The sequence below is a fragment of the Salvia splendens genome, chromosome 5 (genome assembly GCF_004379255.2).
Source record: "Salvia splendens isolate huo1 chromosome 5, SspV2, whole genome shotgun sequence".
NCBI classification, from domain to species: domain Eukaryota; kingdom Viridiplantae; phylum Streptophyta; class Magnoliopsida; order Lamiales; family Lamiaceae; genus Salvia; species Salvia splendens.
In genome coordinates this window covers 26,450,822-26,465,386 of record NC_056036.1, presented here as the reverse complement: position 1 = coordinate 26,465,386, position 14,565 = coordinate 26,450,822, and the positions used below count along the sequence as shown (strand labels likewise).

Here is a 14,565-nt window from a genome sequence, read left to right as displayed (position 1 = left end):
TGTTGCCTTTGTGTGACTGTCCACTTTTGGGATAGTTGGTGTATATACTTTCTGTTTGATGATATATATGAGATGAGGGACCTACTCAACCCTCCACCGTGAAGGTGTTCGATTGAAAAAAAAAGCAAACCTTTTAAATCGAAACTGCCCACACACATACTTTTGAATCAAAGTTGCCACCCACATGACAAACTTGAAAACTAGAACAATCATACGTTCTCTAGATTTTTCAATTTCTGTCTTGCAGAAATCGCTGATATCTTGAGTTTTACCCGCTGGAATTCATTCCAGTTTGTTTCGTCGGATTCCTCGTGTCTTTTTCTTACTTTCACAATTTTTGTTCTTTGGTTTGGGTAGGTTTTTGTGTCTTGGTGTCATTTTTCCGTTTATGGTGCGTCGTCATCATAGTCGCGGCTTTTCTGGTCACCGGGCCTCCTTTTCGGCGAGGTGCAGTCGTGGTCACGTTGGGGGGTCCTACTGGGTTGAATGGTGGTCGGGGTTGGGGCGGCGGCGATCTGTTGCGGAGGCGGTAGGTGGCGGCGCACATTAGGGTTTGTTTCTAGCTTTTCATGTTTTTCCTCCCGTCGGTCACCGGAACTGGTTTATCCGACCAGTTCTGGTCCTCCTTAGTCACGTCGGTCCTGGTGTTGGTCAGTTTGCTGGGAGTGGTCGGAGGTTGAAGGGTTTAAGGCGTGTGGAGTTGACGGCGGGTCACCTTTAGCGGCTAACCCTAATTTTCTAGGGTTCCGCCATGGCTGAACCACACGACGGAGGAGAGGGTCGAGATGGCGGCCGAGATGTAAAGAAAGAAGCCGGAGATGGAAGTCACTCGCCAGTGGCAGAAGCGGGGCCCCTCGTTGCTGAGGCCTGCCCATCGTCGCAATTGCCTTTCTGTTCGGTGACGAGCTCGCCGAACCCGTTGGAGGAATATGATGGAGAAGACGACACGGCTGCTGATCGAAATCTATGTGTTGTAAACGAATCCCGAAGAATCTTGTCGTCTACTAATTTTGTTGATCAAGAAATACATGCTTCCTATGACTTGGAAGAGTCACGTGCGCTACAATCTGATGTTGAAAAGCTCTCGAATTCTGTTGAGATCAGCCGTGCCATTGCAACTGTGGTGGGACCAGGTTCGATTGAGCGACAGTTTAGCACGTGGGAAAAAATTGAGGTAATCCTAGCATCCATCCCGGGGACAAAGACTGCGCCCATAACTAAAACGGCCTCTTTATTAAAGGTACGTGATTTCTGAAAAATACATTTCCAAGAAGCCCTAAATATAAACCCTTCGTCTATACACACATCACCCAAACATCCGAATCCTAAATTCAACCCCAAAGCAGCCCACCTTTTCTTATCTTCTTCCGACTCCCAACCCACAAAAAATCGGCCACCCAAATCCATACCCAACCCCAAACCCTTTTGCTAAAAATCCAAAGCCAAAAAAACTAACATATTCCCTACACCTTCCCCGGAATGGATGGCTATGATGGATCGCTCTCTGATACAAGACCCTAGTCAGGAAGGTTCTTCACGCACCTCGAAGGGTTCTAACAAAGTTAAGCCAGATCATTTGGTGAAGCCTACCATGACAATGGCGGATGTGCTTAAAAGCGGTCAACCAAGGATGTCGACCGAGCCTTTCATATTGGACCCCAATAAAGTGAAGCAAAGGGGCACGACATCCCAGGAGGACAGTATTCCTTGCCTTAATATACCTGACACTGATAATACTGAACTCGCAGGTTGCATGGGACTCGCCCTGATCAGAAAGTTCTCACACTCCATCCCAGCCCTCTACTTGATTCGAAAGGACCTGTCCAACTTCAAATTGAAAGGTATGCTAAATTGGGACTTCATTAATGTTAAACATATCCTCATTACCTTATCTGAGATTGATGATTATATTAAAATCTTATGTGGAGCTAGTAACAATAATACATGGTTTGTTGAGCATCACCCAATGAGAATATTTAAATGGACCCCTGATTTTGATCTCTATTGTGAAACCCCCATTGCCGAGGTTTAGTGTAATTTACATGCTTTACCTATACATCTTTTTGAAGAATCCATGTTATTTTCCATTGGTAAATTGTTTGGTGAGCCAATTCAGATTGATCATAACACTATCACACAAGCACGATTGTCATATGCACGCATTTGCATTGAAATAGATATCTCCAAGCCTGTTCCAGAAAAATACATGCTTCGAATTGGGGGAAAGGATGTGACTTTGCAGGTTAGATGGGATAAGATCCTGCAATACTGTACAGCTTGTAAACACGTTGGCCATTCAGAGGAACACTGCTATGTATTTGGAAAGAAGCAGGCACCACCAAAGAAAGACTATTCCAAACCGGCACAATCAAAACAGAATGAGATGAGAGGAGAGTAGGGGGATCAGCCCCGGGGAAAACAACCAGCTGTACAGACAGAGATAGATTCAGGTTGGAACCGTGTGGGGAAGAAAGGCTCAATTCTGAGAGAATCAGCGGCGCAGGAACAAAACATGGCCTCCCGGGCACCAAGGTATGAATACACAGTTGTAGCAAGTCGCCACGACAACAACCCTGGTACCAACCTACAGATTCGAGAGCCTCTCCTTGTTCCTAAATCGGGTATGCTTGACCAGCACCGAATTGATAAGGGAAAGAAAAAGAAGAAGAGAAGCCCAGAGAGCAGAGCTAGATATAGAGAAAGAAGAAGGTTGAGGAGGCTAGAGGAGGTGGAGGGCCGAGCTATGTCAGAGACTGAGGGCTCGGAGTTTGAGACTGATGAGGGGGGAGACACGGAGCAGACCGATATCTCTCTCACCTATCTCTAGAGGGAGTCGGTTGAATGACCTTGAAGACTACTCAGGGCTTGGAGCTCACAGTAACATGTTTGATATTTTGGTGGATGAGGAACTTGAGACAGATTCGTCTATGGCCTTGGTTCTGCATGACGGGACCGTGGATGATCAGATTATTCACGAGGCTAGACAGGCAAAGGGGGTTCGGAATGGGGCTGCTAGAAATGGGAGCTTGCCGATGGAGATCGCCAGCGATGGGGATCGCCGACCTGTGATTAAAGCACCGATGAAGAAAGCGAGGGTTTCTACCTTGCGCACAACCTAATTTTTCTCCTCATGACGAGCCAATTCCTAGTGTGGAACGCGCAGGGTGTGGCGAATGCCCGCACCAAGAGACATCTGAGATATTTGATTCGAAAACACAAGATTTTGTTTGCGGCAGTGATTGAACCACAGAGGATACCGCCAGACTTAGGCCGGAATTTCAAGGGCCTTCGGTTTGCGGGATCTAATGAAAGTGGTCACATTTGGATTCTTGCCCATGAGGATTGGACAGTGGAAGTGGTAGATGACTCGAGACAGGCTTTGCACGTTAAAGTCTCTGCCGCAGTCTTCCATTTCCCAATCTACATCACCATAGTCTATGGGCGGCATACGAGAGACACGAGATAGGCACTTTGGGAAAAGTTAGGGGATATACCGTGGCTTGTAGGAGGTGACTTCAACATGTTCCTGACCAATGAAGAGAGGCAGGGGAGTGACACAGACAGAAACAGAGACATGATGGAGTTTGCCGATGCTATTGCTGAGTGCCAGTTGATTGCCCCGGACTTTGATGGTCCGATCTTTATGTGGCACAGGGGGGGGGGCTTTGGGAGAGACATGAGTGCATCTTGATTGGAGAGCATTGGACATCATTTTTTGCCACGACCCGAGTGACACATTTGGTGAGATTCAGCTCTGATCATGCACCACTTTTGGTGAGATGTCAGTTTTCTGTCCAGACCACGAGACCGGCTTTCAGATTTCAGAATATGTGGGTGAGACATGAGACTTTTAGGGGCGAGATTGACAGAATCTGGGAGGCAGACCCAAGTTACAATGGCATGATGAACCTCCAGCTCAAGCTTATCAGGACCAAGAAGTTCTTAAAGGTTTGGAACAGAGAGGTACTTGGCAACACCATCCAGTACCTAAAGGATGCAGAGCAGGCAATTCTTGAGTCACTGATTTTATATGATATTGTCCCGACCCCTGCACATAGAGCCGAATTCAGTAGAGTGTCTACAGAGCTCATCATCACGGCCAAGATGGAGGAAGAATTTTGGAGGCAAAAGGTGGCGATTAGATGGGCTGCTGATGTGGAAAGGAACTCCAAATTCTTTCATGGATGGGTCAGACAGAAGAGAGTTAAGTCGAGGATATGTACGGTAGAGTTTGGGGGACAGGCACTGACGGAAGAGACAAAGATCAGAGAGTCGGTGGCAGCCTTCTTTCAGCAGCTTCTGACATCGGACGTGGGGGACCTTGCAGAGCCCGACTTATCTCTTATCCATACACTTCCAGACTCAGTTGATCAGGAGGCTCTGTGTTCGCCGCCGCAGGATAAGGAGGTTAGAGATGCAGTGTTTGGGATCAATGGTGATAGTGTGTCCGGGCCGGATGGGTTCACTTCGTTGTTCTTTCAGTCATGCTGGGACACTGTTGGGAGAGACGTGATTGCAGCTGTGGGAGACTTCTTCAGTGGGGCGTTTATACCCCGAAGCTTCACGGCGACCATGATCGTCCTTATTCCGAAGAAGCCTAACCCGGTCACTTGGGGAGATTTTAGACCGATCAGCCTCTGCAATTGTTACGAACAAGATCATCACAAAGATTCTTGCCTCGAGACTTGTAGCACCCCGAAAATTAGCGAATTATTTTTTTTATTAATGTGGATGTTGATTGGGAAATTCATTTATGGAATTTGATTTCTATGTGATTGAGTTAACGATGTGAAATTTAGTTGTTGTGAGTTATGTGGAATAATGTGATTTTTTTTCCAATGTGTGAATTAAATTAAATGGGATCATGCATATTTGTTCTAGCCATTTTATTGGAATTTTCGGCCCTCCTATTTATTGGAAATAATATTTTTTTCTTGTATTTAATAAATTATTTTGGGATATTTATCCAAATTAAATCCAAACCAAAATATCCCCTAATTTTGACCTTTGCCCCATTCCTTGGAATTTTTGAAATTCTCCTATTATTTAGGAGAAGGAATTATTTTGTAGATTTAATTGGTACTTTATTTATTTCCTTCCTTGAATTAAAATCCAATTAAATCTTACCATATATTTCCTCACCCTATTTTAATTAGGATTTAAAATAGTTCCTTGTGGAAATAATCCTCAATTTTCGATCCACCCCTTGTTTTTAAAGGAATTAATATTTTGTTCCTATTTTGTGGGATCCCTTCTATCCAAATAAATATCAAATTAATTCATATGCCTAATTCATTGAGGATTTAAATATTTTTCTTGAATTAATCCCCATATTACACGCCCCCTCCCTCCTTTCCTACTTGGAGATTTTTGAATTGTCTTGTTACCTTATTTATGGGATACTCAATATCTTTTTACCTATTTTGTGAGTATATTTCTCTCCAAGTAAATACCATAATTTTCGAAAATCCTTCCCACACACTACACGCCTATTTTTATTAATTGTGGAGCTTATTCATTAACCTCTATTTTATTCTTCCACAATTTTAATTGTCTTAATTAAGTGTGGTAATAATCATTTAATAAACAAAACAAACCCTAACCCTAACCCTCATTTCACACGCCTCCCCTCCCTCTCCCTCTCTTCCCACACGCCTCTTCTCCCTCTCAATCAATCCTTCACAAATTCTTCGTTTTTGCTTCATTTTGGAGTTGAAAACTCAAGATCCATTGAAGAATCAAACCACTCGTCATTTCTACCGATTGTTTTTCAAGAGAAAGGTATACTTTGATTCATCCTTCTCATTCTTACCATTGAATCCATAATTTTTGAACCCCTCATGCATATAGTTGAGTGCAGAATCGTAAATCTAAGAATTAATTAATTGGGAAGGATGGTTGCACAAGAATGTGTGTGTGTGTATGCATGTATGTACATGTGTGTGTAAGTGTGTGGATGAATCAATTGTGAATGTTATGTGTGTTTAGGAAAGCATGGTTGTAATTTCATTTTTGAAGCATGAATACGTGTTGGAAGCATGAGTATGTATGTGTGAATGTATGTTAGACACACTAGGGTTTGTGAATGTTGAGCATGAAAACTGTTGTGTACGGACAGTAGGTTCCGACGAGTATTTGACCAATCAATCGATCCCTTTTTGGCACGAATTTTTAACTGGATGAAGTATTAGATGTCTTCTGTGTTGTGTCAAAATTTCAGCTTCAATTGATGACGGATGAATTTTTAACGATATGATTTCGGTGTGAAATTTTAACTGGATGAACCCTTATGTGTCTACTGTGTGGTGACCGAATTTTAGCTTCAAATGTTATCGAATGGAATTTTAATGATTTTTACAAAAAGACTGCGTTGTTCTGTCATATTCCTGTTTTGTTGAAATAATCTTTGTGACAAGTTTTGAATGAAGAACATGATACATGTGTGAGTAAGGAACTTATCCTATGATGTGATTATGTTATGTGTTGCACGTTGTTGTATGCTAAAGGGATCGTTCGGTTATGATGGTGAACGATTAGGATGGTTAATGTGAGAAAACAATGAAAGGAACGATAGGGCATGCATGATTAATATGTTGGTAGAAAACTGATTGTATTATGTGTTTATGATGTTGACAAGGATTGTTGTGCGTGCGTGGGTACAAAGAGCAAGTGTTGCATTAAAATTGTGAACTGTGATTTGTAAGCTAGTGAGGTGGGCTTTCTTTTACTAAACTCTTTTACTCTTTCAAAAGTATGATTATGGTGTAATAAGAGTGGTTTAAAGTGTTATGTCATGCCATGTTTGTTTTGATGATGAGATGGTGCCTGATGCCTAGTTTGTGAGTGCGCTCCATTAGACTATAGGGCTATGTTAAACAATTCGGGTCTGAGTAGGACCGAAAACCCTATCAGGCTAGTGTACACAGGTGGGATCATGAGCCATCCTTGCTAGTCGGCCAGTCTTGTGGGCGAATAGTGTGGTCACACTTTCGTCGCACTATGGTAAGAGGATGTGTTTGTTGATTGATGAGAAAGTGGGGAGATTGTTTTGACTGGTCAGTCTATGAAATTGTTTTGTGATACTCGATGCTATTCTTTTCTAAATGTAAAACTCGAGTTCACTATGGTATGGATGACATAACTTTTATCAAATATTTTCGGCATGAGCCACTGAGTATATTAAGTACTCAGCCCTGCACGTGTTTTCCCTATGTGCAGGTTGAGTGGTGATGTTGCGGGGTATGTTGAGTTGAGCCTTAAGAATTCTTGGATGCGTCTTGTCATCATACATGGACATCATCCTTTGACTCTCTAGATACTTTAATTCCGCTGCCTCGTTTGAAATTGTATTTCTAAATGTCTTCCGTTTTACTCCATACTGTTTTATGACATTAAATACCTTGAGACATTAATCCACTGCTTAACTATTTATTAGATTAAAATATTTCTTTTGAAGTTTAGTTGAGTTTCGTGTTGAATGTTGTCTTTTATTGTTCCCTCGTTTTCTTCCCCGCTTCTTAGTTCCTCCCCTATTCACGATTTCTTCGTCTTTACTATCCTTAGTAAGGGCGGTCGTGACAAGACTTGCACCTCTACTACCCCTTGTCATTGCATCGAATCAGAGTGGGTTCATAAAGGGCCGTCTGCTTAGCGACAATGCTCTTCTGGCTCAATAGTTGATACATGACCTGGGGAAGGAGCTCTCGAGTAGAGGGAGATCGCCCAATCTGGCTCTCAAGCTGGATATGGCAAAGGTGTATGCTAGAGTCCAATGGTCGTTCCAACTCATGGTTTTGGAAACAATGGGATTCTCAAGACCTGGGTGGATATGATTAGGAGATGCATCTCGTCATGTTGGTTTTCTGTACTGGTGAACGGAGGCCCGGCAGGCTTCCTTCATTCCTCTAGGGGGCTGCGACAAGGGGACCCCATATCACCTTCCCTCTTTGTATTGGCGGCAGACTACCTCTCGAGATGTCTCGATAGACTGATCAAGGGGGATAGAGAGATGGTCTACAAATGCCGGAAAAGGCCCCATTATCACTCACCTCTCCTATGCAGATGACATCATCATTTTCTCGAGGGCTCATAGAGAGGCGCTAGAGAAGTTGGTGGGGTGCCTGGATCATTACATAGCCGTGTCTGGCCAGATAGTGAATAATGGGAAAACTCAATTCTACTTGGCGAATGAGCACATGGAGTTCGCGGACATTGTGGAGGAGGTTGGAGGATTTCAGAGAGGGGTGATGCCTTTCACATACTTAGGGGTCCTGATTTTCCGAGGAGCGAGGAGGGCAGACAATCTGCTGCCCCTTAGGCAGAAGCTAATGGACAGGATCCACAGTTGGTCTCACCGACACCTTGCTTTTGGGGGTCGACTTGTGTTGATTAAGAGCACTTTAGCAGCCATCCCCCTACACATCTTACAGGTCATGAGCCCTCTGCTTGGCTTTCTAGACGAGCTGGAACAGATTCTAGCTAGATATTTTCGAGGGACAGTTGGAGAGAAGAGGAAGTTGCACTGGATCTCATGGAGACAGATTTGTTTGTCATTCGATGAGGGTGGCTTGGGTATTCGCCGCTTCAGGGAAGTGGCAGTGGCTTTTAGGTTTAAGCTATGGTGGAGATTCCTCGCTCAGGACTCTCTCTGAGCCCAGTTCATGACCCAGAAGTACAGTATCCTTCCTTGTCATTTGCATACATCTCCTTGTTGGTCGCATGATAGTCCTACTTGGAGTCGTTTGCGTCGTATTTGGTCATACATGCATGATTATATTCGTTGGTCCTCGGGTGAGGGGAAGAGCAATTTCTGGGATGATGTCTGGCTTGGGGCAAGCCCCATCTGGAGTTTGTGCGTCCCCGGAAATGATCCTCCTCAATCCCAGGCCGTTGCATCATACTGGCGTGAGCATGCATGGGGTGATGATATGTTGCATTGTTTGTCTTTCAGTGTTGGTGTACCTCCCGATGTGATAGACCAGATCAGAGCCACGCCGATCAAGTTGGGGGCGAAGGATGTGAGGCGGTGGATTCTGACTAGCCATGGCGAGTTCTCTGTGACCTTAGCCTGGGAGAGCATCCGGACTAGATTACCGTAGAGGGAGATTTTTGGTCTTATTTGGAATCAGGGGTTTACCCCTACTATCTCGGTGTTCATTTGGAGGTTACTTTTTGGTAGGCTGCCGGTGGATGAGATGTTGCAGAGGAAGGGGATTGAGTTAGCGTCTAGGTGAAAGTATTATAGGTCTCCTTCGGTCGAGTCTCTTAGTCATGTCTTTTTTTCAAGTCAATCGGCGGTTTCTGCATGGGACTATTTCGATGCCTGGTTTCCTTCCTCGCACATACCGATTCACACGAGCACTGATATTGCACTTAGACTAGGTCACTGGAGAGGGCTTCTTTCCAGAGGGCTCCCGCCATGCATATTAGTTTTCTTGTTCCTTGTTTGATTGCTTGGTTTCTTTGTACGGAGAGGAACGGCTGTAAGCATGGCGGTCGTCCTTTTCGTCATTCACATGTTATTTAGAAGGACACTCATCACCTGCATGTACTTGTTCTGGCCTGCAGGATCACCCCGACTCATTGGAGGGGATGCTCGCTGTCGGTTGATTTCATGCCTTTCTCCCCCAGACAGCGTGTTCTGCGGTCGCTCATGGTCCTATGGCATCCCCCTGATGTGCCTTGGGTGAAGCTGAACACTGATGGTGCCTTCTCTACATCGACACTGGAAGCGGGGGAGGGAGAATTGGTTCGTGGTTCTGATGGAGGCCTACTACAGGCCTTCTGTGCTCCGGCAACTGCATCATCGAGCTTTGAGGTGCTAGTTAGGATGGACCAGCTTGGATATCCTAACTTCTGTTTCTGACGCAGAGATGTGGGTTGACCCAGCTCCCTTAGTGTTCGGTTCTGATATTTTTTCATTTCTCCCTTTTGTGTATTTAGTCATCTTTTTTCCCCTTGATAGCATGGAGGATCCCGACTTGTGGGACCTCTATTTTGTATTTTCATGTTCTTGTTTGGAGCTTAGTCACTTTTGGGTTAAGCTCATGTATTTGGAACATTACATTTTGATCTTATTTACGGGTTGGAGGTCTGCCTAAACCTCACGCCCACAAAGGGCGTCATTGATTAAAAACAAAACTGCTCACACATATACATTTTGTGATGTCTGTAATGTAATGGCATCGAAGACAATATCATTTTGGTGTATAGAGCATAGTAATCATTGTTGTCTCATTTAAGTTCATTTAAACCATAACTCTTAATATTTGGGTTTACTCGGCCAACAAGTAGACCGTTTCAATCGCTAGGTTCTGAGGTCGGAACAGGGGATGGGTGGGAGCAAGGTGGAATGGATGAGCAGGGTAGAGGGGAGCTTCAGCTTCAAGGGAAAAGATGTGGAAGGCGTGGAGGATCTCCGGTAGGTTTGAAAGGGGATCGAGGAGGTGGGTTGGCTATGCGAGATCCGGCGGTGTCTCCTAGTGGAGTTTCGGTAGGTTGGGGGCTTAATGCCGCCTTCCGCAGCTACAGTGGGGGGCAGGGGAGTTTGGGTGTTTAGGTAGCTTGAGGTAGGGGCCAGGGGTGTGGGGGTTTGGCAGGGGAAGAAGGGATCTTGGCTGAAGGGGCAGAGGAGCCCTTGTTGAAATCCTCGGAAAATAGATTTCGGTTCTGGGCTCTCTCTCTTCGGATGCCGGAGAAAGTTCTTCTGGTTCTGCAGCAGGAGTATCTAAGTTTCAGCCCCTGTATTTGAAAATGCTACCAAATGGGGATTTCGATCCCGAGGTATATGAAGATGAGAAGGATTGGGATGAGGAGGAGGACATGGAGGATGACTCCAAGTTACAACAGGAACAAATTTTAGAAAAAAGGGGGGCCACCTCTAGTCTGGCTGCGATGCTGGAGGGAAAAGGCTTAAAGAAGAGAAGACTTAGTGATGGGGCTTCTTCGGACATGGTTGATCATGTCATTTAACATACTGATTTGGAATGCCAGGGGTGTAGCTAATGCAAACACCCAGAGCATCATCAAGAAAATGGTAAGAGACAACAAAATTTCAGTTCTTGCAATCATAGAGCCTCTAATCAAGCCAAGACCGGACTTCTTTAGTAGGGTCTTTGGGCTGACATTTAAGGGTCTAATAATAATGGACAAATTTGGGTGTTCGTGGCGGAGGGCTTTGAGGTAGATGAGTGGGATGACTCGGACCAAATTTTCCATGGACGGTATGTGTCTCATATATTATCTACCCCTCTTTTCATATCGATAGCTTATGGCAAGTGCTCTAGAGAAGGGAGGGTGGAGATGTGGGATAGACTCCGAGAACTTGCTTCGAAGATGGATGGTTTGCCCTGGTTCGTGGGGGGTGACTTCAATATATATGTATCTGAGGAAGAGAGACAAGGCAGTGTGAGAAGACAAGGAAGGAAAACCAGAGAGATGATGGAATTTGCGGAAACTATTAGCGACTGTCAATTATTAGATGTGGGAGCGGATGGACCAAAATTCACTTGGGAGAGGGGGGATATATTTGAAAGACTTGACAGAGTGCTCCTTGGGGAAGGCTGGGTAAACATCTTTGATTCGACAAGGGTAACTAACCTCCCCAGAATACTTTCGGATCATTGTCCTTTCTTGGTAGTATGCCGAGTCCCGGGGCCTCGGGTTAAGCCATCATTTCGCTTCCAGAATATGTGGGTGCGTCTGAGAACTTGCTTCGAAGATGGATGGTTTGTCCTGGTTCATGGGGGGTGAATTCAATATATATGTATCTGAGGAAGAGAGACAAGGCAGTGTGAGAAGACAAGGAAGGAAAACCAGAGAGATGATGGAATTTGCGGAAACTATTAGCGACTGTCAATTATTAGATGTGGGAGTGGATGGACCAAAATTCACTTGGGAGAGGGGGGATATATTTGAGAGACTTGACAGAGTGCTCCTTGGGGAAGGCTGGGTAAACATCTTTGATTCGACAAGGGTAACTAACCTCCCCAGAATACTTTCGGATCATTGTCCTTTCTTGGTAGTATGCCGAGTCCCGGGGCCTCGGGTTAAGCCATCATTTCGCTTCCAGAATATGTGGGTGCGTCACCCCCTGTTCCTTAAGGCAGTTGAAAGGTGTTGGATGGAGGAAACGGGAACTAGTGGCATGATTAATGTTCAGATTAAACTGAGCCGTCTGAAGAGAAGTTTGAGGATATGTAACCGTGTGGTCTTTGGCAACATCTTCGAGAGGCTAAAAAACGCTGAAGCGGAGGTCAAGGACGCATCAGAAAAGTATGAGCAGAGTCCTACTCCTGTACTTCGTGAGGAGATGAACAGATCGATAGCTGAACTTCTTTTGAGGCTTAGAATGGAGGAGGATTTCTGGCGTCAAAAGGCGGCTCTTAAATGGGTGGCTGAGGGGGAGAGGAATACAAGATTCTTCCAAGGTTGGGTGAAGCAGAAGCGGATAAAGGCGAGAATTCATATGATTGAAGATGGAGAACAAATTCTGACTGATGATGCGGAGATTCGAAACTCGGCAGCACGCTTCTTTGACAATCTGTTAACGGATGATGTAGGGCAACTGGAAGAGCCTGACCTGGAGATTATTCCCTCCCTTCCCCCTCACGTGAACATGGGTCTATTGGAAGAGGCTGCCTCGGCAGAAGAAATAAGGAAAACAGTGTTTAGCATCAATGCAAAAAGCGCAGCAGGACCGGATGGGTATTCTGCTCTGTTTTTTCAAAGATGCTGGGAGATCGTGGGGACAGATGTGATTCCTGCAGTCCTTGACTTCCTTGCTGGCGCTCAAATACCCAGAGGTATTGCGGCGACCTTAATTGTTCTAGTTCCGAAGAAGAAGAATCCTACAAGATGGGCTGAGTTTAGGTCTATTAGTCTGTGTAATGTGATGAACAAGATTATCTCTAAACTTCTTGCTTTAAGACTGCCCCCCCTGTTGCCGATGCTTACTGTTCCAAACCAAAGCGGATTCATTAAAGGGTGGCTGATTAGTGACAATGTGCTTTTGACCAAGGAGATGTTCCATGAGCTATGGAAAGGTGTGACGTCCCCAAATATGGTCATAAAACTGGATATGGAGAAAGCTTATGACCACGTGCAGTGGTCGTTTCTGATTAAAATTTTAAGGAAGATGGGGTTCTCGGAGAGATGGCTTGGCCTCATTGGAAACTGTATCTCACCTTACTGGTTTTCTGTCCTAATAAATGGGAGCGTGGCTGGTTTTTTTAAATCTTCTAGAGGACTCAGACAAGGGGATCCAATTTCTCCCTCTTTGTTCATCCTTGCAGCAGATTACTTATCAAGGTTGCTGGACCGACTCATCTTGGGTCGTAAGGAGATGTTGTATCGCACAGCGAGGTATACTATGGGGATATCACACTTGGCATATGCTGATGACATTATGCTTTTCTCGCAGGCCAAGAGTTCTTCAATTGTACAGTTAATGGAATGTTTGAACCATTACATGAACGTGTCGGGGAAGAAAGTTAGCGTGGGGAAAAGTAGCTTCTACTTGGACAAAAAGCTTGATACCTGGGCAAGAGAGGTGGGGGAGGTTAGTGGGTTTCAACAAGGTAGTCTTCCATTTGTTTATCTGGGAGTGCCAATTTTTAAAGGCCGGAAGAAAACAAGTCTATTTTTGTTCATCCGGGACAAGATCTTGGCAAGAATTCACAGTTGGAGACACAGACACTTGTTCTTTGGGGGCCGATTAACCTTGATAAAGAGTGTCTTGGGGGCACTCCCAATACATATTTTTCAAGTTTTAGATCCTACAAAGGGGGCACTAAAGAAAATAGAACAAGTAATGGCTCGGTTTCTTTGGGGGTCATGCAATACTTTGAGGAAGACTCACTGGATTAAGTTGCAGAGAATATGCCTCTCTACAGATGAGGGGGGGTTGGGCATACGAAGCTTGGCAGACTCTGTGGAAGCCTTTAGCATCAAGATGTGGTGGCGATTTAGAGAACAGGAATCCCTATGGGCAAGGTACATGATGCAAAAATATTGCTCTATCTCTATTCCTCTGGTGGCTTATCGATCAAATCGGTTTAGCCCGATGTGGAGGTGGCTTTTTAAGGTGGGAGAGCTTTGTAGGGAACATGTCAGATGGGTGGTGGGGGAGGGAAATATCAGTTTTTGGTATGATGCTTGGGTGACAAATTACCCTCTTGCACACGTAGACAGAACTAGGCCGGCTAACCCCTCTTTGAAAGTTAGGGATCTATGGGTGGGGGAACAATGGAATAACATGGAGCTGTGGATGATGGCAGAGGAGGAAGGATTGCCAGAGGAGGTTGTTGAGAGGATTTTGCAGATTCCTTTTGACAGAGGAGTTAGGGATAGGGGAAGATGGAAGCTGTCAGCAAATGGGGAGTTTTCATTAGCTTCTGCCTGGGAGATAGTGAGGAACAGAGCAGGGAAGAGGGTGATCTTTGAGATGATTTGGGGCAGAAGTGTTGGACTTTCTATATCCTTCTTTTTATGGTGGTTATTGGCTAATAGAATTCCCGTAGATACAAAGATGCAATGGAGGGGGATATCCCTGGCCTCTATGTGCAG

General features: G+C 44.9%; 1 protein-coding gene across 1 annotated transcript; it reads left to right on the top strand.

Annotated features, from left to right (window-relative positions):
* The first annotated feature begins 3,828 nt into the window (after positions 1-3,828).
* On the top strand, positions 3,829-8,651 carry LOC121804033. Its single transcript, XM_042203583.1, has 2 exons — positions 3,829-4,687; positions 8,062-8,651. Exons 1-2 carry the CDS (start codon positions 3,829-3,831, stop codon positions 8,649-8,651), a joined length of 1,449 nt encoding a protein of 482 aa, XP_042059517.1.
* Positions 8,652-14,565: the final 5,914 nt, after the last annotated feature.

Excerpts from the sequence above, each read along its gene's own strand:
- LOC121804033 (XM_042203583.1), top strand. The coding sequence starts at position 3,829 with ATGTGGGTGAGACATGAGACTTTTAGGGGCGAGATTGACAGAATCTGG. Across the intron at positions 4,688-8,061 it reads AGATTCTTGCCTCGAGACTT|ATGACATCATCATTTTCTCG; the intron begins GTAGCACCCCGA and ends TCTCCTATGCAG.